Source organism: Phocoena sinus, chromosome 1 (genome assembly GCF_008692025.1).
Source record: "Phocoena sinus isolate mPhoSin1 chromosome 1, mPhoSin1.pri, whole genome shotgun sequence".
In the NCBI taxonomy this organism is placed as follows: domain Eukaryota; kingdom Metazoa; phylum Chordata; class Mammalia; order Artiodactyla; family Phocoenidae; genus Phocoena; species Phocoena sinus.
In genome coordinates, this window is record NC_045763.1 from 154,899,548 (window position 1) to 154,923,047 (window position 23,500).

At 39.1% G+C, this 23,500-nt stretch overlaps 1 protein-coding gene across 1 annotated transcript; it reads right to left on the minus strand.

Moving 5' to 3' along the window:
- Positions 1–2,542: 2,542 nt before the first annotated feature.
- On the minus strand, positions 2,543–18,261 carry LOC116741380 (centrosomal protein of 78 kDa-like). The gene is given in 14 exon segments (XM_032607750.1): positions 2,543–2,792; positions 3,638–3,796; positions 5,336–5,529; positions 5,820–5,884; positions 7,627–7,740; positions 9,969–10,143; positions 12,537–12,640; positions 13,699–13,771; positions 13,863–14,030; positions 14,070–14,086; positions 17,789–17,842; positions 17,845–17,892; positions 17,895–18,036; positions 18,199–18,261. Coding segments are annotated over 14 exon segments (1,626 nt in total).
- Positions 18,262–23,500: the final 5,239 nt, after the last annotated feature.

Below are 23,500 nucleotides of genomic sequence, written 5' to 3' on the forward strand. Positions count from 1 at the left end.
CAATTCGGTATTTCAAATACATACACATGTTTAAAATAACTATAAAGGTGAGTTGGGAGATTACATATTAAATGGCCCAAATGGTGCTATATAGGGGAAAATAAAGGAAATAAATCTGGCAGAGGAACGTTGGGGCCAAAACCAATCTTAAAAGTATTAGAAAATAGAGTGACCATACACACTGATGATAGAGTGACATGAACTGAGGCATATGGTCCCTTTTGAGTAAATGCCTTAAATACAAACTACAAAAATAATGTCATAAGATTTACAAGCACTATAAAAATATTTAGCAGTATTGCAGTAGATAGTAGAAATATATAACCTTTCAACTTAAATAAAAACAAGACTGATGAAATATCATCTTTGTTCCCATGTCATCCATGATAAGGAAGAAATAATAAATTAGCTTTCAAGATAGAATTTTTTACAATGAGAGATAAAAAAACAAAGAAAAAGAAACCCTAACTGTTTATCCCATGAAGGGAGAAAAAAACAATTTGAAAAGTCAGAGGAGAACTCTCTGAGGATAACATTTAACATCAATTTTTTTTTGTAAAGCAGAATTTTAAGAAGCTGGTTTTGAATTGTTTATAGAGTTTCTAATTAGCATGCTGAGGAAATACAGGGTCCATCTTAATCCAGAAGCAAGTAAAAAGTTCTGACTCTTAAAATTCTAGGCTCTAGAGTAGGTGTGTGCTGGTGTGCTGGTGTGTATGTGTGTGTGTGTGCACATTTGCTGTGTGTTTTCAATAAACTCAAGAGTACATAAGGGTGTATGTTATTACATTGTAACAATTCTTGAGCAAGTCTAACTGAAGGTCAGTAGCAAACAAGTAGATGCCGCTTGGGTGGCCCCCCAAACTCTCAGGTAATGCGCAGATCTGGCTTGGCAATCATGTTCTGCTTTTAGACATAATGCATTTTTATGTTCTTGTTAGCACTGAAAGACTAACTTGAATATTCTGCAACTGATGAAATGGACAACAGAGCAGTAACCTAGAGTTTACAAGTATTGGGGGCAGTAAAACTTTAGTTCTAGATTTAACTTGGATTTTAGTCCTAATTTAACTTGGATTTTCTACAACGCATTTTTTTCCTATAAACTGGAGGCGTATACCACCATAATCCTAAAAAACCTGTGGCTTTGGGCTTCAGGGGTCTAAGCCTTCTCTCTAAGTGACTGAAATGTACAACTGGATATTAGACCTGTCTAAAAATTGTCCTTTTCTGTCCTCACATACAAGGGAACGCTTGATCTTCGGATAGCTGTCATTAAAAAAAAAAAAAAATGTGCAAAGAGCTAATGTCTTTTGCTACAAGACAAAACAATTTCTCCTGGACATGCAGTAATAGGAGGCAATGCCATGTGTTGGAAGCACGCACATATTTTATGATAGATATTAATCTGGAGGTTAACAGCTAGGTGCTCTGGTTGAAGCAGTTTATTTCAAACATACATATAATGTTAGTCCACTTTGTAACAAAGCCTTCAACATTTCATATGCAAATTCGTTTTTCTTTCTAGTTTAAGCCCAAGGAAATCCCTATAAATCTTGTCTCCAAAGAGAAAATATAAAGAATTCATAAGATTAAAGAGTTCTTATCAATTGTATAAAAAACTAGAAATGTACTAACTAGATAAAAATGTAGATGTCTAAGAGAATGTCCAACAAATAGAAAAGTAGAGAACTGCACTGAGATTGCAATCCTGAGAAAAATACATTATTTCTAAATGAAGAAGTGAAAGGAGATAGTATAAATTAAAGCCAGAAGAAAAATTTTAAACCTACAAAAATACGAGTCAATACAAAGTTAAAAACCCATGAATTTTACTATATACCCAAAGGCTTCACAAAAGATCTCACGAATATCACAAATTAAAATAAAACAAACAAAAGCCAGAAATATTGTTTTCCCCAAATTGTACTACTACCTGCTTATTGCTTCAGTGGTAAGAAGAAAAATTATCTTCAAATAGTTAAATTGTATACCTACTTATATTTTAACTCTTAGGTGGATCTTGTTATATAATATATATGATCTTTAAAGAAAACTTGTTGATTGTTTATTTTGGCATCTGTTAGGAAATTCCTATTTAATTAGATAAATCTCCTTAGATAACTCTTAAATAAAAATAGATGCAAATATAGTATGTTTCCTATCCTTCACTTTAGACCTCTAAGAGTTGGAAAAGCTCAACCTGGAGAAGAAACTAGTTTTATTGAGGGGCTCGTGACCAAGACAGGGACACTGGGGAGTTTCAAGCATGGGCAGTAAATGCAAATGCCAATAGGGACCCAACGGTCATATAAATGAGTATAATAGGCCCAACATGGCAGACTCAGCACAAACTCCCTACGTTACCTGTTAACTGTGAGGGCCTGTTCTTTACTTCCACAGAGAAACAGTCTCTCTTTGCTTGAAACATATGGCCCTCCCAGTCTGTTTCTCCCACTTTCAGAGACACGGGGATTATGAAATAAGACATCTGGATTTAAATCATCTTCCCATGTTCCAGTAAGGGCTCATATTGTGTGTTTTAAACCCTGTGAGCCACGCCGGGCACTGCTGTGGGCTGTGCTGGGCCACCGCTCCCAGGCATTATCACTAAATCCCAGAGCGAGGGCAGGGCCTGTGGCCTGAATGAGTTGGGGGGCAGGGAGAAGGTGCCAGGCCGACAGAGCGCTAGCAGGGGGCTGGGAGGGTGTGGAAGCAGTGGGTAATCCTGGGACTGCAAAGCTTCCAGGACAGAGTCTGAGCAGCGCTCCCCAGGGAGTCTATGAGGGAAGCTGATAAGGATGGTTGTGACTGGAAAAGCGGTGCCACAGTCAGTCATAGAAATTTAGGAAATCCTGAATTAACAGGGCTACAAGGGTTTCTTGACTCAACTTCCTAGAGCGTCTCAAGAGCTCCGGTGAATCGTGAACTCCCAAGAGGATAATTCATACAGGAACAGGGTTTTCCCCAAATGCATGTGGCTGAAAAACCCACTGCATCTCTGGGATGAGTATTCTAGAATGCCCACTGAGAAACCCCGGGACTTCCCAAGATATAAGAGGGGTGTGTGTGAGGGGAAAGGCACCACTTCAGTGCGAAACAGCATCTCACAAAGGTGGTGAGGGTTAGGAGGGCGCAAGAAAACCGCAGGCAGTTGGCAAGCAATGACAAGACGCTCGTTTCAGTGGTGTCTGCTCCAAAAGACAAACCAGAAACAACAAGGGCGCGACGAGTGCATCCTGAGGTGAGAGAAGCCCACAAAAGAGTCACTAGGCCTCTCCTGACTGCCTAACTTTTAAATAAAAAATTAACTCTAAATTTGCACACGATTAGGAAAACTAGAGTAAAAATATAAAGATCTATTCCCTTCCATAGAGGTGGTTGCCATTAACAGTCTTTTGTGCATTTTCAGGATCAGATACACAAATGTTTATACGTGTATATATGCGTGTTTCCATATGTACATATATACATATATAGTATATACAAATATAAACACTGTGGGTTTCTAAGTGGAATAATAGACATGTCCTTTTCTACACCTGCTCTTTTTCCTTTTGACCTGATGACGTATCAGGTCATCTTCCCAGTTTGCTCACAGACCTTCCCCGTTCTCCACACACACGTTACTCCATACCACGGATGGATCCTAATTTCCTTCATCAGACCCCTCCTGAAGGACATCCGGGTTGTCTCTAGATTTTCCCCATTACTTAAGTATCGCTCATTGGACCTGCGGGTGCCTGATTTTATGCACACTTTTGTGTAAGGCAGAGTACTGGCAGAGGGCAGGTGCCTAGAAGTAAAAGTCTTTGGTCAAAAAGCAAGAGAGTTTTGAACTTTGATGGACGCTGCAAACCTCGCTCCAAAATTGAACACATTTATTATACTTAACATAGGCAAAGTGTGCTTGTTCCCTCGTCTACACCAGATGTTATCAGTCTTTAGAATTTCTGCCTATCAGAGGGGAAGAAAATCCCATGGTTTTCATCTGCATTTCCTAAAGAAGTTGGCCCCTCTTCATTTGTCTAGTAGCTAGCTGTGTTTCTTCTGAGTTGTTTGCTCATACAGGTAGAAACCACCCCCTGCCTTTTTAAAATTTGGTTATCCTTTTTCATTTATTTGTGGGTTATTCTCTGTATCAACAGTAACCTTTATATGTTAATACACTACCAAACTTCTGTGTCTGTCATTTTGTTTTGTTTATGTCTTGAACTGTAGGAATGTTTTAAATTTTCATGTAATTAAATATCTTTTACTTTATGGCTTCTGAGTTTTATGGCTTACTTAGGAAGGCTTCTGTACTCCCATACACTTACACAGAAATTCTCTCCTGTGTTTTATATCTGCTTCTTGCATTTAGTTGCATTTACATCTTTTCGACTGACTAGAATTTGTGTATGCTGTGATGCAAATATATAATTTCTGTTTAAATGAATTATCAATGCTTCAATCAGTCAATTAGACAAAAAGTCAAGTTAGACTTTAAAATTGTCTAAGTCAAAATCCAATTCTCAAGTAAACAGGGACCAGTTTCTGGACTTTTCCACCAATCTGTGTTTCCTTCTGCCAGTGGCTTTATATGTTAATAGATCATATGTTAACATCACATTTTATTAATGTTAACATATATGTTCAAAATGTTTCATCTATCCTTTTGCACTAACTTTTTCAGGTGAACACTGAACTGACTTCTAGATACTTACCAATTTTTGTGACTATTGCGAATGGGATCTTTCCTTGTTTTTTATTGTTATTTCTGGCTTATGGGAAAGTAACTGACTTTTACATACATAACTGATCACAATTCTGAACATGGTCATTTCTAGTTTTTCCACTGATTGCTGCATTTTGAAAAAAGTCATTATCTGTGATTTTTGTTGTTTCCTTAGTAAAGGCTCTGGAACCAGCCCACCCCCCCGACTCTCCCCATGTTCTTATCCTGCCTGATCCCACTTCCCCGCTGCACCTGACTCTAACCTGTCTGCGCTGCTGTAAAACACTGTCTGTTCACAGGGTGGTGATGACAATAAAAGGTATTCATATCTGTAAAGTGCCAAGGGCTCTGCCTACTTTATTTTATCTTGGGGTTGTCACTAGACACATCACATGCTTCCCTCTCTTTCCTAAGGCCTGGACCCCACATGAAAGGGAGAAAAGGTGACCTCGTATCTGGATATGGATTTTGTCACTTCAAGAGCTTTATCATATTAAAATTAATATCTAATACATATTAAACACTATTTGTCAGGAACATCCTAGGTGCATTCCATAAAAAACACAAATAATATTGACAGCTAACCGTTAAGGAAGTAATTAACCATTAAGGAATAACCATTCAGGCTGTTTTAATTTTAGCACACCGGAAAATATAAGGGGTATAAGTTCTAGTAGCATTAAAATAAAGAAAGAGTTACCAATTGTAATAGTAGCTTTTCCTTTTCGACCACTTTCCAAAATTATAGGTCTCCTTTTCTGTCTAGCAGCTTTGCATGGTTCCTTCACCGATGGAGAAGTTATCCACTGGTACTGAGAGAGAAATGATAAATATGCCATTTAAGTTCCAGGTAATTTAGGAGGGTTTGATCTTCATTGGAGATTAAGATATTTTAAGTTAATAAAAGGTCTTCAATCTGCATTTCTGGGAAGCTAAATTAAAGCATCACACAACATTTTCAAAAACAGAAAAGCCATTTCATTTGACTAAACACTTAGTTTTAAGATGGCAGAAAGTACCTTGATGATTTTCTTTTAAAAAGGAAAGAAAAACAAGCCATTAAAGAGAAATTCTTCCGAGAGAATTAAAACATGTTGTATACCTCTGACTTGGCACTCCTTCCATTCTGGAGACATTTTTCAGTAACTGCTTTCATCACAGAATGATTTAAAGTATAATAAATTGAAATTAGAGTAATTATTTCCCAATGAGTGGCTATTTCCATTTAAAGCCAAATAATTATTGCTTTTCCCATAAAATTAAATATGAAATCTACACTATGTAATTATACACTTATTTCCTGCTTTGTGTATTCTAATTTCTTCCTCAAAATCCTAAGATGCCATCTTGCAGACTGCTCACAGTGGCTACTATTTTGGCAGCAGCAAAGGTCAGCTTTAAACGTTTTGCATCTAAAGTGGCTTTGGATACCTTTGGATAGAAAGTACAGTCTGAGCACCATCCAGACACTTAGATACCTAAAGGGCATCTAAGATAACAAACCAAAGTCCTGATATTCCCTCAAAAGCTGCTCCTCCCATCAGCCCCCTTTTTCTAAGTGATACCATCCAGTTGCACACATAATCATCAATGACTTGTCTCCTTGTTACTATCTCCTTCATACCCCACATCTAATCTATCGGCAAGCCTTGTTAGCTACACCTTCAAAACACAACCTGCATTAAACTGCTTTTGACTTGGTCCAAACTTCCAACCTAAGCTAGGCCATAAACATCTCCTTATTTGGACCACCGTGATAGTAACCTAACTCGTCTCCCTGTTTCTCTTCTTTATCCCCCCAACTCTATTCTCTATACCAGGTCATCTTATTCAGATACTATTTAGATCATGCCTTGTCCCAATTCAAAACCCTCTACTCTTTTAGAAGAATCCACATCTTTACTCTGGCCTTCAAGACTTTACAAGAGCAGACCCCTGGCTAGCTCCTTGACCTCAGGTCATACCACACTCTTCTTCACTCAGTACTCTGGCCATATTGGCCTCCTTGCTTTTCCTTAAATAATCCACCCACCTACATGCCTGCATACTCATTGCCTCCTTGTCCTGGAATGTGCTTACTTCAGTTCTTCCATGGCTTGCTCCTCTCTTCATTCAGGTCTCCGTTGAAATGCCACTTCTCCTGTGAAGCCGTCCCCTAACAAACCTATCCAATGGAGTCCTACCTGCTCTCCCTCACTCTCCTTACATTAAGATATTTTTGCACTTCCTACTGTCTAAAATTATATGACTTATCTCTTTACTCATTTCTATCTGAACTCCTTCACTAGAATGTAAGCTCCATGAGGGCAAGACTTTTGTCTGTCTGGTTCACTGCTTTATCCCTAGTGCCTAAACCCATATCTGGCACACAGAAGATAGTAAAAAAATTACTTGTGAATCTGACAAATGAATAAAGTACTTCTGGCAAGAATTCAGAGGTTGCACAGGAAAGAAATAATGCTCTTCGTGGAAGCAGGCTTAGTATCTAGGTTCACCTCTATTCAGAATAGAGATAAGAAAAATTTACAAGTATAACTCACTTTAATTAGTACATTATCTGCTAAAGACATAAGGGAAGTGCAACACTAGAAAAGTACAGTTGAAGCTTGAACAACATGGGTTAGAACCTCGCAGGTCCATTGACACATGGATATTTTTCAATAAATATGTACTATCATCCTATACGATCCAAGGTTGGTTGAATCCACAGATGCGGAACCACTGACTATAAACTTATACCCAGATTTTCAACTGCGTAGAGGTCGGCACCCCTAGCCCCAAGTTGTTCAAGGGCCAGCTGTATATGATGAGGAAAGTTAAACACATTAAGTTTTAAAAACTGTCAATACGTGAACAAATTCTTTTTGTTTTCCTATGTGTTTATCAATTAAAAAAAAGTGACCACATACCAACAAGTGGATTTTTTCTTATATCCAGAATGAGCAGAGTTCTGTTGGTTTCAAGGGCCTTTAGTAAAGCCTTTGCTCCTTCACTGGTGAGGCCACACTGCTGCAGGTCCAGTGCTTTTGATGAAAGACAAAAGGTCATTTGCGAAGTCTCTACAGATTTAACACATAGACAACTCCCATTTTCTCACGTGTGGAAGAGTCCTGCACAAGACAAGTCATGGCAGGTTTGTAATTTTGGGTATGGAAAAAAACAGAAATGTATACGCACACACATAATGCATAATCCAATTTAAAAACCTCTTCTTGGATGTGCAATGATAACCCTGCCTTTAGTCCCAATAAATCATCCAACATATTTTACTATTACAGAACTGAAGAATAACTGTATATAACCTATGAGCAAAAAGCATCACAAAATGAATCTCAGTTCATAATTAGCAAGGGCGGCAGTGGCATGTAAACCTCACAAGCAAAACCTGGTGGAGCTCAGAAATGCACTGCATTCTTTTGATCATGATCTTCAGCTCCAAATCACACATGAAACTAGTTAAAAGGGGAAAACAAACTACAAGAAATGTAATAACTGTTAGTTTTAGAGGAAAAAAAGACAGGTCTAAGAGGTTACAAATAATAACAAATTCAAACAATGTGTGAATAGAGAATACATACTAAAAACCTATCATGAAAGTATGATGGTCAAGAACTCTCTCCATGAAAAGTCAGACAAAAACCAGAAAAACTGATCATGAATTCTAGTAGTTCTGGGACTGAACAACCTATTCATTTAAACCAAAGGGATCATCACCAAAGCACAGGTATTAAAAAATATTACATAAAAGGAAACTATGATGAGTCTTTTTTTTTTTTTTAACAGTACGCGGGCCTCTCACTGTTGTGGCCTCTACCATTGCGGAGCACAGGCTCCGGACGCATAGGCTCAGCGGCCATGGCTCACGGGCCTAGCCGCTCCGCGGCATGTGGGATCTTCCCAGACCGGGGCACGAACCCGTGTCTGCTGCATCAGCAGGCGGACTCCCAACCACTGTGCCTACAGGGAAGCCCAATGAGTCTTTTTTTTAAGTGTTGTATGGACCATCACATTAAAATAACTGGAGTCTTTCAACACCCCCATGACACATAGAAATAGCAAGTCAGACATAAGGATCTGACAGAATATGATACAACCCTTACAAACTCTCACTACAGAAGAATGGACACAGGGTATAATTAACCAAATAGCCAAATTAATACAAACAGTCAGTAAACCTCACCAGTAAATCAAATGAATACAAAATAAAACTAAATGTGGTTATTCTCCTATCAGATTAAGCCAAGATTCTGTAAGAAAAGCCTTTAAATAATGTCTATACCCTTTTGATCCAACAACTCTCTTTCTAAGAATTTAACTAAAAGAAATAGTCAGAGATATAGGTAAGGATATATATATATCAGAGTACTATTTGTAACTGAAAAACTGGACATAGCTTATACACAAGAATGGATAAGCTATGTGCACTGTGGCATATTCATACAATGGAATACTGAACAATCACAAAAAAATCATGCAGGAGATGCAAATTTACTGACTTGCTAAAATGCTCATACTAAATTAATTGAAAAATGTTATAAAATTTGGAGTAATCCCACTTGCATAGAAAATGGAGAGGTACTCATTTTTGTAGTTTTACATTCTTTTACAAGCGCTACAAGCCAGTGTTTGTGAGAGGCAGGCTTCACATCTACTGTTGGGGTGGACTACAAATTGCCATAGCATTTCTGGGTGGTAATTTGGCCGTGTGTATCAAAAGTCTTAAAAATATGTCACACTTAGTCATTCCACTTGTAGTACCTTACTCTACAGAAGTAAGCCCGATGGACACAGAGATGTGTATATAACGCATTCACATTGTTTCTGATAGGGAAAAGCAAACTGTCTAAATCTAATTGCAAAGAATTGATTAAACTATGGGACATCAATATGACACAATACTACGTGATACATCATTAAGTGAAAAAAGCAGGAATATGAAATAGCAAGTATACTACAATTCTATTTTTGTAATCCCTAAGTGTACAAATATATTTATAGAAAAATAAAAGACTGAAAGTATATACACCAAAATGAACAGTGATTATATCTGGGTATTAAAATTATAGGTAATTGTTCTCTTGTTACTCTGTATTTTCTATAAAGGATATATGCAACTCTTAGGGAAAGTTTAAAAGCAAAATAAAAGCTATCAGTAAAATCAGGCTTAAAAAAATCCTATCACAACAGTATCATGCCAAAAGCTAAGCATATATCACATTAAAAATTCAATATTTTCAATTTTAGAATTTACCTCTAAGCCATAAATCCTCACTAAGAGATTCTGCCAAAGCACTTGCACCCAGGTCACCAATGAGCGTGTTGCAGTTCAGAGTGATGTGCCGCCAACCAGCCATACAGTCAAGATCAGGTCTCCTGGAACAAAGACGCTCAGCCCAGGTTTCTTCATGCCTTCTGGTAGTCTGATACTTCAGATATTTAATGGGATGAAATTATGATGCTTGAATAAGGAAACAGGGTGTGCCAACTGTGTATGGCTTATTATGTCAGAGATTCACACACACACATATCAAGCATATATGCCAGGAGCATCAACCTGAGAAATTAAACAGTCACTTCTGGTTTATGAGTCCAGTGACCCAGATTCTAGTCATTCAGTGATTAGATTCTAGCCACTGGATTTCCTGTTTCTGAACACTTATGTAAAGTTGGACAACTCAATTAACAGTCTATGAATTATTTTCCTTATCTTCTAAGTCAGGGAATTGGTTCTAAATTCTATCTTTGCTGAGGTTCTATATTTCATCATTCTGTCCTCCAATGGCCTCCAAACACCTGACTGGGCAAAACATAAGAAAACTTTTTAATATGCATCTTATTTATTAACAAATTATATACACAAAGTTCCATATATATAATTTATGTACACGATAAACTACACAGATTTTTAAAAATAATACAAAGGTAAAAACGTTCTAATATTTTCTTTTCCTAACTCCTAAGGCATTATTTTATTTTACTTATTTTAAAAAAAATATTTATTTATTTATTTGTTTGTTTGTTTGTTTGGCTGTGCTGGGTCTTTAGTTGTGGCATGCTGGATCATTTAGTTTTGGCATGTGGGCTCTTAGTTACGGCAGACACATGGGATCTAGTTCCTTGAGCAGGGATCGAACCCAAGCCCCCTGCATTGGGAGTGCATAGTCTTAACTGCTGGACCGCCAGGGAAGTCCCAAGCATTATTTTAAAAACTATATTTACAAACTGGATCTCACATGCTACCTAGGGTGTGCACACAAACTTCAGAGGCCTGGACTAGGCAAAGCCAGTTTGATGTGCCTTGGGAAGATAATGGTTTGACATCTAAGCACAAGTACTGTCTTAAAGACATTCCATTCTTTATATTCATAAAATAAATTATGGTAATAGGGAACACTGACGTTAAATGAAAGAAGTCTTATTACATTCTTGAAAAAATAAAAGACTCAAAGTGCCTTTGACACCCTAAAACAAAAATCATTAGTGTCATTTTTCTATTAACAATAACTTATAAAAGCTCCAAGCAGAAATAACAGCAATCACTTATACAGTGCTTAGTATGTGCCAGGCACTATTTATACAAATGAGTTCATTTAAACCTCATAATGAGGCATAGAGGTTAAGTGATTTGTCCATGGTCACTAGCTATGAAATGGGAGAAAGGGAATTTGAACCTAGGCCATTTGGCTTCGGCACCCAACTTCTTGACTGTTTTCAATCACAGGGGTCAATGCACTTGCCCTGTATAGGCTCAAATAATTTTTCAATTTTTAAAATCTAAATTTAAACATTTCCAGCTTTTTTTAATATATAATATTTTTTTTCTTTAAACCCCACATTTGTTTATTTATTTTTGACTGTGTTGGGTCTTCGTTTCTGTGCGAGGGCTTTCTCTAGTTGTGGCAAGCGGGGGCCACTCTTCATCGCGGTGCATGGGCCTCTCACTATTGCAGCCTCTCTTTTTGCGGAGCACAGGCTCCAGACGCGCAGGCTCAGTAGTTGTGGCTCAAGGGCCTAGTTGCTCCGCGACATGTGGGATCTTCCCAGACCAGGGCTCGAACCCCTAGTCCCCTGCATTAACAGGCAGATTCTCAACCCCTGCACCACCAGGGAAGCCCAAACATTTCCAGCTTTGTGGGCTATACAGTTTCTGTTGCAACTACTCAACTCCACTGGCGTAGAGTGAGAGTAGCCATAGGTACCATGTGAACAATGGGTGTGACTATGTTCCAAAAAAACTTTCTAAACAATGGGTGCGACTATGTTCCAAAAAAACTTTCTTTACCAGGCGATGGGCTGGATCTGGCCCACCAGCCACAGTTTACCTATCCCTGATCTGCACCATCAAACTATTAAAAAGGCTTCATGTCAAATTATTAAATAACTTTAGGGCTAAATACAGTCATTATAACCACTGTAAAGTTGGTAAGGCATTATTTTAAAAACTGTATTTACAAATTGCTGATGTAGTGATTTTTATTAGTTTATAAACTACAGCAGCTAATAGACACTTGATTCATTTAAGTCTTGAAGACTGTAATGGCATAGTTTTTTCACAGTATCACAATCAATGTTTTCAGTAACTAAAACTACATAAAAATATTATTATGTATTATATATTAAATCTCTTATTTCTAAAATTAAGTGGACTATCTTTACTAAATGTTAGAATCCCAAACTGAAAACTGGTCATATTCTTTCAATAAAATGAAATCTGCACTCACAGGTATCAAAAGAAAAAAATTAACTACCATTTGTACCAATATATTAATGTGCTTCAATCACATACATTTTCATGAAAGTTTAAACATAAAAAAATCACCTTTAAGATCTTGGCCATGTGATCTGCTCCCTGCCATGTCAGATTACACCCCGTGAAGTTTACTGTTTTAAGAGTGATAGAGTTCTTTACACCTTGACAAATAACTAACAGAAAACACACACACACACACACACACACACAATAAGATGAAGAGCCTATACATTTGTCAATCTTGACTTATTTGCTTTTCTTGAGTCAATTGGAGGTTTACAGCCACTTTCTTAAAATCGTTAACTACAATCTTCCCAAACAGGTAATTGATGAACTGATGCATTCTAAAACTTGTCAGTAACAAAGTGTTATTCCAGTTTACAGCAACAGTTTAATTCTATTCAGTACTAAAACTGAATGCACTGGATACTGCAAACTTTCTTCCCAACCACTCAGTAAAGTACTACATACTTTTGAGACAAAGGAAAAAAAAGAAAAACCTAAAGAGCGTAAGACTTCCGATTTTCATTTCCAATGATACATGCCAATCTTGATGATCAATCAGCGATGTAAATGTCAACTATAAACCCAGTATTTTATTAGCTGCTATGCAGTATACAGAGCAATAGAAGAGGGAGGACTTCAAACCCTCTGTTCCCTCAAATTGAAAGGCAGGCTTCCTTACCCCTTCAGACCACTACTGGACACAGGGAAGGCACACTAATGTTTCAGGACCCTAATCAAGAGTCACCTGCTTTGTGATTACTTCCATGACACACCCCCACTAACACCACTGTGTTTGCTGCTCTTATGGGACATGACATATATTTCCTATTTTAACACATACCACAGTGCATTATAATTATGATTGCAGATACACGTTCTAACAATTTAAAGATCATGATGACTTTTTTGCTCTTTACATCTTGCTATTTCCCTTCCCATAATATTTCTTGAAGAGAAACATTAAAATACAGACAAACACAAAAAACAGAAAATATACAAAATGTGTGGTTTGTGGCTTAACACAAACTTAAGTAAAATTAGTTCTGACAGTATCCAGCATGACAAACTTCTATGGTACAAATGAGAATGGACCAAGGTTTGAGCAGGCACAGGAGACAATCCAGGCATGAACAACACCAAGAAAAGGTAGACAGGAAGTAACGTGGTGTGTAAGAAATCACGAGACCAGTCTGACGGAAGAGACTTAAACAAGACTGAAACTCACTTTCTAAACCTTCATCTCCAAGTGGACAACTCGCAAGACACAGGTGCACCAAAGTGGCCGATTTATTCAATCCATTTAATGGGGAGAACAAGTTTAAAATTTTATTGGTTTAGTTTGCCCCAAAAGCAACTATCAAAGGTTGGCAGGACCCAATGAAGGCTTACCTTTGTTAACATAGTTAACTCTCTCTCTCTCACAACTAGCCCACTTAGCTCCAGTTTCCTTAGCGCACCTGACGCACTTACACAGCATTTAAGAACTTTACACAACTAGAATGTCACATCTTTATTTCTTATGGCAGGAACACGACTTCCTGTCGTAAATAAAGTAAACTTTAATAAGTTTAAAGTAAGATAAGAAATAAAGTAAACTTTATTTCTGTCACAACCTAAACCAAAATTATCGTAAAATGAGTGATTTTAACCATATATTTTATCATCATTAAAAAGCATCTAAAGGACTTCCCTGGTGGTGCAGTGGTTGAGAGTCCGCCTGCCGATGCAGGGGACACGGGATCTATGCCCCGGTTCGGGAGGATCCCACATGCCGCGGAGCGGCTGTGCCCGTGAGCCATGGCCGCTGAGCCTGCGCGTCCGAAGCCTGTGCTCCGCGGCGGGAGAGGCCACAGCAATGAGAGGCCCGCGTACCGGAAAAAAAAAAAAAAAAAAAGCGTCTATTCTGTGCTAAGGATTACAAACGACTCCTGCCCTTAAAGCCTTCATTAAGGAGGGAGATGTATAAGCTCAAACTTTCAATCACATGAGATAAAGAACCATAACCTTTATGCACAGAGGTTCCTATGGAGGCAAAAAGTTATATGTAAGTGACGGCTTCATGAGAGTTTGCAGAGTTGGAGTACGAGGTGCATTAACTGCACAGGGAGTATCTGTGCAAAGACACTCAAGCCTGACACCTGCTGGGCAATTTAAATACTGCAGGTGGGGATGACTAAACGCCAGGGGTCCAAGTGTGAGAAGAGACAGAAAGGAAAATAGAGATGCTGGCCAAAGCAAGCCTGGGAGAGATCATGGCTTGTATCCCACAGGTGATGAGGCCTGGGGCTACCGCTGGCTGAGTAAGGGTGCCTCCACTGATTAGAAAAAGGCACCCCGCTGCTGAAGGACCGATTAGATAAAGGGAGTGATCCCAAAAAGCTCCCCTTCCTCAGGGCCAAAGAGCCCCATGAGGCTTGGCCGAGCACAGTTCAGAGTACACGCCTCTGGGCAGAGCACACGCTGGGCGGCTAGTATGCACTAACTCTGTGTGGGCAAGCCATTAGCAGCATTATTTTAAGCACATCTTTTTATGGTAGAAGATCACTCAACATGAGTAGGCAGATGAACTTAGAGGAACTGAACCCAGGGGCCGCAAAACCACCCAGGAGTTTCTGCCATTGTTCGGGCAAAATGTAATATGGATGAAGAAGCAAATTTAGGAGGAGGCCAAAATCTACAAGCTGGACCCACTGGATGCAAGACATAAAGAAAGTTCAGTGAAGGAACTCTGAAGAGAATGGGCTCTGCAATAAATTTTTCTTAAATTCAATGTAAAATATTCAGCAAAATTAAGTACAGTGGCCTTTAAGGTCCCTTCCAGCTATAATTTCTTTTGATTTCTACATTATTACTCTGGTTAAGTAAAGTCCCTTCAGAGGTACAGAACAGTTCCTACACCTGAATGGGATGCAAAGAATAATCTGACTTCTCTTCACCAGGGGATGAGTTAAACTGTCCTTGCAGAAGAGATAACAGATGGTGTGAACCCCAGATCCTAGAAGAAGGCCAGGCACACGATAAGTATTCAGCTTTTTGAAAACAAATAACTACTTTCTCTCAGCTTATAAACATCCTCAAATATACTCACTTAAGAGAGGCCCACGCACCGCGATAAAGAGTGGCCCACACTTGCCACAACTAGAGAAAGCCCTCGCACAGAAACGAAGATCCAACACAGCCATAAATAAATAAATAAAAATTTAAAATGTATATATATATATACTCACTTAAAAAACTCTCAGACCTATGATTCTTTGTATCGTCTTGTGGGTAACCTAAGTATCTCCCATGCCTTCAAACACCTGTCCTCCCAAAAAGCCCAGATCTGAACCTTGGGCCCAGACCCGTCTACCAGGCCCCTCTAAAGCACTGAAGATCAAGTAAGAGCCTCTCGCCACCCCCAATCCCTCTCTACTGTGCTCTGTATCTCACAAAAAGATGCAGCTGTAAACTGTCACCCACGCTTGCTGCCCTTCCTTTTCTAACTGGTCGCCAGGCCCCACCCATTCTCTCTCGGATCTCCAAAACGCAGTCCAACCTTTTATAACTTAAGTGGGACCTTTAGATTACAATTCACACCGCACCCAATCAACTGCCTTCCACATGGAGGTCCGAGTGAGCCTCTAAACCAGAAGTCCATCTTATTGTTTATTAGGGTTTCCCACAGCCTTCAGGATAAACATCCAAACTTCTGACAGGACAAACAAGGTCGCTTTCTGTTTGTCCCCACTAGGTTTCCAGTATCAACTCTCATTTCTTTCCCAAACCCTGAGTTCCAGTCCTGTACATTAGCTTTGCCATATTTTCTTATATTTCTCAACCTTTGACACACTGCTCCCTCCTGCCACCCCAGGAGGTTCTACTATCCTTAGAAAGGATGGCACCTCCTCCAAGAAGCCTACCCTGAACTTCCCCTTTTAAGATTCTGTGCTCTGCAAAGGGGAAAGGTAGGGGGGAGGGATAAATTAGGACTTTGGGATTAACATATACACACGGCTATATATAAAATAGGTAATCAACAAGGACCTACTGCATAGCACAAGAAACTCTACTCCATATCCTATAATAACGTGCACGGGAAAAGAATCTGAAAAGGAATGGATATATGTATAACTGAATCACTTTACTGTACACCTAAAACAAGCACAATACTGTAAATCAACTATACTCCAATATAAAATAAAAATTAAATTAAAAAACAGAAAGATTCTGTGCTCTGCAGCACCAGAACTCACTTCTTCCAGAGCACTGACTCCTGTGCTTGTGTTTACTTGCTGCCCAGTAGAAGGGGAGATTACCTAGGGCAGAAGCATCGTCTCCAGCAGCCCTTGGTTCTGACAACTCATTCAAGTGCCAGGATACTTTACACACATAAGGTGCTTAATTAATTGTAAGAACCCTCAGAAAGAGTGGTTTTTAATGTCATTTTACAAGTGTGGGGATTGCAGTTCAAAAGTAACCTGCGCAGGCCACAGACAGCATAAGCCCTGGAATTCAAACCCTAAGCTGGCTTCACACTGGTGCTCTTTCCACTATATGATACGACTATTGAAAAAAAGACTTTATTGGGCTTCCCGGGTGGTGCAGTGGTTGAGAATCTGCCTGCCAATACAAGGGACACCGGTTCGAGCCCTGGTCTGGGAAGATCCCACAAGCCGCGGAGCAACTGGGCCCATTGAGCCTGAGCATCTGGAGCCTGTGCATCTGGAGCCTATGCTCCGCAACAGGAGAGGTCGCGACAGTGAGAGGCCCGTGCACCGCGATGAAGAATGGCCCCTGCTCGCCCCAACCAGAGAAAGCCCTCGCACAGAAACGAAGACCCAACACAACCAAATAAATGAATTAATTAATTAAATGAATTTATTTAAAAAAAAGATTTTTTTATCCTGAGCCCTGTTTTAATGGAAAGGAAATGAAGCTGGGATATATCAATTTCCTGATCGCTTTGGTCTGTACCAGGCAAAGTCATTCAACAGACCAGGTTACATCAGTGGAACAATTAACGATGCTCCAAACTGTGCTAAGTGTTCTACATTGCAGAGTCTACAAGCATTAACAGAGTGAGTCCTTGTAACCGCCACAGAGAGTGGGTCCTGTTAAGCCCATGATACGGATGAGAACACTGAGACCTAGAAGCCTTAAGGCACTCGGCCGGGGTCACCGAGCTGGCAGGAGTGCTAGGCCGCACGCCCCGTCTAGTGCTCGCACACCCGGGCACTGGGCACCGATTCTAGTGCCCACCCTCCACCTTGCACCATCTAAAACCCCGCTTCGCAGCGCCCACACGAGAGCCCCTGGAAGCGGGAACTACAAACCTGTCTCGCCCAGCCGTGTCTGGAAGAAGCTCTGGATACAGATCAGGGGCAGAGGGTGCTCAGGAGCGGCGCCCAGTCCACCCTGCGGAGGCGGTCGGCATTAAGTCCAGCAGGCCCTCCCGCAGGGAAGCGCGCAAGGCGGGCAGAGGCACTGAGTCCTGCAGCGCGCACAGGTCCTCACAGCGCAGGAAGAAGTTGGCCGCGGGGTCGCATTGCAGCTTCACGGAGTGATCATGGCCCGAGTGCGGCTTATGGGACACAAGCTGTGGACACGATGCCCACACCCGCCTGGGGGTCCCCGGCTCGCCTCCCAGCCCCTCGGGCGCTCACCGATCAGCAGCTGCGGCCCTGTAGTGTGCGCAGGATCCGCGTCGCAGTCAGACTACTTAGGGCCCCAGCTAGGCCAGCACCTCCATGTCGCGCTTCCGCGCCACCTCCCATGGCGAATCGCCCGCCCTTGGCGCCAGCCCCATCGTCCTCCGCGCGCTGGGATGCGGTTCAAACCGGCAGGCGGCTCCGTGGGGGCGGGGCTCGAGGACGACTGCGCGCTCGCCGTGCGTCCGCACGCAGCCCCGCCTCACATGGGGACGCGGCCTGAGGAGCAGGGGCAGGAGCTTTGAGACTAGGGCAGCGCCAAAGGTAGGAGGTGTGGAGAATTTGGGGTTTACAAAAAGCGTATGCTGACTCAACCAATGAGACATGGTTGTATCAACGCATTTTAAAAGTAGTACAACTCCCGATAAGTGTCTGTGCTCGTCCTGCCCAGGAGAGAGCCTGCACTCCCTGAGGGGCACATGAAAGGGTGAGTGAACTTCTGCCTGTGGTCCCTTACCTGGTGCACGGGTGTGTGAATTTCTGCGGTGAGCTCTTAATTTCTGTAGTTTCTGCTGACTTGACACGGTGGTTGGCAAATGGTGACATATTCCATGCATTCACGACATGATCGTGGTTACTAATAATTACTTTGTTCTCTCTGCATGTCTGTGTCCTAATATTTTATTTTGATAAGAACACCAGTCATATTGGAATAGAGCCCACCCATCTGACCTCATTTTACCTCAATTACCTATTTAAGGGCCTTATCTCTAAATACAGTCATATTACGAGGTATTGGGGGTTAAGACTTAACACATATTAACTTGAGCAGGACACAATTCTGCTGATAATAGAAGGTAAGAGTAATCTAAGCAAGTAAGTAACTATTTTTTAAAGTGAGTTGCTTAAAGATATGAATTTACTCAAGAAGAACAAGAAGAAATTACATAACACTGTATGTTGTACAAAGATATTAAATTAATCATCATAACATCCTGTGAGATGGGCATTAAATTAGACTAAGCAAGATTAAGCAACTTATCCAGAATTGCATAGTTGGTACTTTCCAGAATTTAAACCAGGTATTTTCCCAGTTCCATTCTACGTTATATATTCATTTCATTATTTGAAATGAATTTTGAGTCTTCATTTTGCTTAGTTTCTGAAGTTATATGGGGATAGAATGGAGTTGGATCTTTTCAGTGACATTCACACATGGGGAAGGAAATTGAGTCCAGAAGCTTCAGCAACGTTTCCATGGAGAACACTAACAACAGAACCAGAGACACTGTTATTCTTTTGGTTCAGTCATCTTTCGTAACACACTACAAGAATCAATTTTAAGAAGCCCAGTGTTTTCCAAACTTTCACCAATGGGCTCTGTAGGGTCCTCTAACAGTATCTAAGAGACTTCTTAGTTTCACATTCCAAGCCACTTAAGACAAGGAGTTCTGATTGTTCTTTGTGAGAAAATCAAGTGACAATCATAGCTGGTGATTTAGGATAGTTTCTTCAGGGCCCAGGCAAAACCTAATACACAGTAATAATCATTGTTAACTGCATCTTTGACAATGATTAATCGGGTATCAAAGAGGTGTATAAATTGGGAGAAATTACGATCAAAGAGAAACATAGACCACAGATATTTAATTAATGCTCAATTATTTATGAGTTTAACTTTGGTTAAGCTAATTTTCCTTCTTCTAGACAATTTCCAGTTCATCTCTGCAAAGAGACCAGAATAACCACCTTCCAATACAAGATTTATTGTGTTCCTTTAATTAAGAGCCTACAGTGACTTCGATATTCACTCCACGAAGTTTTGCTATGAGAGAAAAGGAGCCATTATATTTTGTCTTGAATTAGATATGCCACGATACTTGACTTAGCTCATCTTACTGGAAGCACTTTGAGGGCAGACCCTACAGTCTTGTCTTATTACACCCTCTACAGTAATAAAACCAAGGGAATCACACATAGTTACAGCTGGAAAAACACTTGTTCTGGGTTGATATTTTTAGGCTTTACCACCAAGACTTTATTACCAAGACGTATATTTAGAGTCTCTAAACAGAAGACCTTCTTGCCTTCCATTTTCATATTGACTAGGAATGTAAAGGGAAGAACTGAGAAGTAGCCATAGTCTGCTAGCAGCCAGCACAGATAAATCATCTGTGGAGATATTGTTTCTTTCAAAAGATATAAACATAAGAGGAAGTCCTAGAGTTTGTAACAATTGTGCATAATAAAATTCCATGGAAACCTAGAAATCCAGATGCAGATCAGTAACATATTGGTTAAATAAGCTGTTATGTTCATGCAATGGACAAGTGTACATACGTTAAGAAGAACGAGATACTCTTTTCTATGAGATTCTCTTTTCACTGAACTCATCAGTGCTGCAAAGACAATGTTACATAATTCTTTTTATTTAACATTATATCAGGCATCTTCATCTTGTCCTGTATTTATTGCCAGTGTTACTAAAGTTTATCATTTACTTCTTTCTCTTTTAGATATATAATTTCATCTTACTGTGGAAGCATTCATCAATCCCTATTTTACTCTTTGTTTTAAATTAGAAATGAATATTTAATTTTATAAAATATCTTTGGAGGATATTTCAAGTGATTGTATAGTTTTGTTATCTTTTGACCTTGTTATATGGTAAATTATATTTTGTTATTTTATATTATGCTATTTATTATATATGGTATTATGTTTACTAATTACATTTATTATATTATAATTACATTATAATTAAGGTAGCATTTTGTTTCAGATAGACAAAACAACCAGTGGGATAAGAAACATCTTAAAATTAGATGCAAGAGCATAAGGGATTTGAGATTAAAATAAAATTCACATTTTGGGTCAGTAGCAAAACTTCTTCAACAAAAGTGGGAAAATATGGCTATCATTACTAAATTCTAGATACAGCAACTAGTTAAAAGTAAAAAAATAATGAAACTGTAAAAGTATCAGAAACCTGGGAGACTTGAAATAAATTATTCATGAGGAACACCTTTCTAAGATTCAAAGAAAAAAAGGATACATTTAATTATATAAGAATTAAAATTTTCCTCATGGCAGAATGCACTACAAAGGTCAGAAAACAAGCAAAAGAAATTGGGAAATGTATTTAGAAATAGATATGCTTTCTTTTTTTTCTTTAACATCTTTATTGGGGTATAATTGCTTCACAATGGTGTGTTAGTTTCTGCTTTATAACAAAGTGAATCAGTTATACATACACATATGTTCCCATATGTCTTCCCTCTTGCGTTTCCCTCCCTCCCACCCTCCCTGTCCCACCCCTCCAGGCTGTCATAAAGCACCGAGCCAATTAGATATGCTTTCTTTACAACTTTTGAGAGAAGCACATGTTTCTTTTTCCTTTAACCTGTTATGTGGGTATCAATCTATAATGTAAGTGCGTGGTTCCCTTCCTTTAACGTGTAATGTGACATTTAATCTATATGGTAAGTGCATGGTTCCTTTCCTTTCATCTGTAATGTGAGTGTCAACATGGGGCACTGTTTCCAAGCACAGACTTTGGATGTTCCTGTACTGGTCCCGTCACTGACCATCCACAAAAACTTATAAATGTTGCTTCACTTTCCTGGGGGTTAGAGTCTTAGCTAAGAAATGGAAGCAAAATAGAACTTTCCCCCAGGGATGATAGAAGGTTTAAAGGAGTAAATATGTAAGTGACTTAGCACAGTGCCTAGTACAAGAGAGATCAATATAAGTACTTACCAATTTTTTAAAGAGACAGATGAAAGAAATAAAATGTGGTGATTTCAATCTATTGATATATATTCTTGACATTAAACTACCTTTTCATTCACTGGATGACCTAACTTGCTCATGCTTTTTCTTACTCTAGGGAATTTGGGTAGCTAATATCGTAGATCAAAATTTTTGCTTTTATACTTACAAGTAAATTTGACCTGTAAATTTCTTTTTCCTTACAGTCCTAATCTGTTTTCAGTATTAGGATTAATAGACTTCATAAGATGAATAAAGGAGCATTCTTCCTTTGCCACTCTCTAGAAGTTTTTCTTTATTAATACTGATGTTATCTGTTTAATAGAAGTTTGATAGAATTCCCCACCCAAAAGATCTGGCTGGGTCTGGTATCTTCTTGGTGAAAGATTGTAAACTATTGACTTAATTCCTTTACTGGTGAAAGAACTCCAGCTATATATTTCTTCTTGTGTCAGTTTTGGTAAACTCTAGGAGCTAGGAAACTGTCCACTTTACATAAATGTTCAAATTTACTGGCATTTCATATATTCTCTGTTTTTACTCTCTGCTATGACATTGTCCTGATTCTTTCTGTGTATTATTTACTTTTGTTTTTGTTTTGCTTAATCAAAGTGTGTTTTTAAAATATTTTCAAAGAATATTTTTTGACTTACTAAATCACCTCAATTTTATACTTTTTTCTGTTTTATTAAGTTCTGCTCATATCTTTATTATCTAATTTTTCTATGTTCTGAGGGTTTATTGTTTTGCTCTTCTGATGTCAATTAAAACACTTGGTTATTAATTTTAAGAAATCTTTTTAGTTATAAATAGTTGAACTTTTTGAAGATTCCAGCTTAGTTGTACGTATCTAAGGGTCAGCTCCTCCTCATAGTTGCTGGCCTAAGGCTTAGTTCACCCTATAGTAATGTATATATTGACATTTTTTCCCCTCCACTTTCTGTGTTTTGCTACTTCACACTTTTCTTTGGACAGAGGCCCTCTGAAATATCCTTTAGTTATTTTACAGCCAATAAGTCTTTAAAATATGTGTATTTTTTAAGAGAAATCTACTTATATAATTAGGCAGAAAATCTGATTTGCCATATTTTTAAAAACAGCATAATTTCACTCTTCTCCACGATTAATCTGCTGTATTACACGACCTTCGAGTTTTTAGCTTTATCAATGACATGTACTTTAAAAATGTTTGAAAGATCCTACCCAGTCTTTTAAAACATCCTTGCTCCTTGTTTCAGTTCTAGTTTTATGTATATTTTCTGCCTTGCACCTGATCATTCCAACATTCAATGGATGGCCTTGGGAATCTAATTCTGGTATTGATCGTTTTTGCTGATTCTCTCCCATTGTAGCTGATTTCTTCATTATTGCGTACATTTAGATCATGAGCTCATGTTTAGTTAAACTTTATCTGTGGGAACGCTATAGGCCTGGGTTGAAGGTCTACTTCTCCAGAGAGTGTTTAGTTCTGTGTTTGGAATACCACCGATCTGGGAGCATTTTAAGGTAATTTCTTAGCTTCTGTTTGCAAGACCGCAAATAAATTTGCAACCCAAACACTGTGAACACAGATCTGGGGTTCAGAATTCTCAAGATTTCCTACCTGTTTCCTACCCAGAGCAGAGG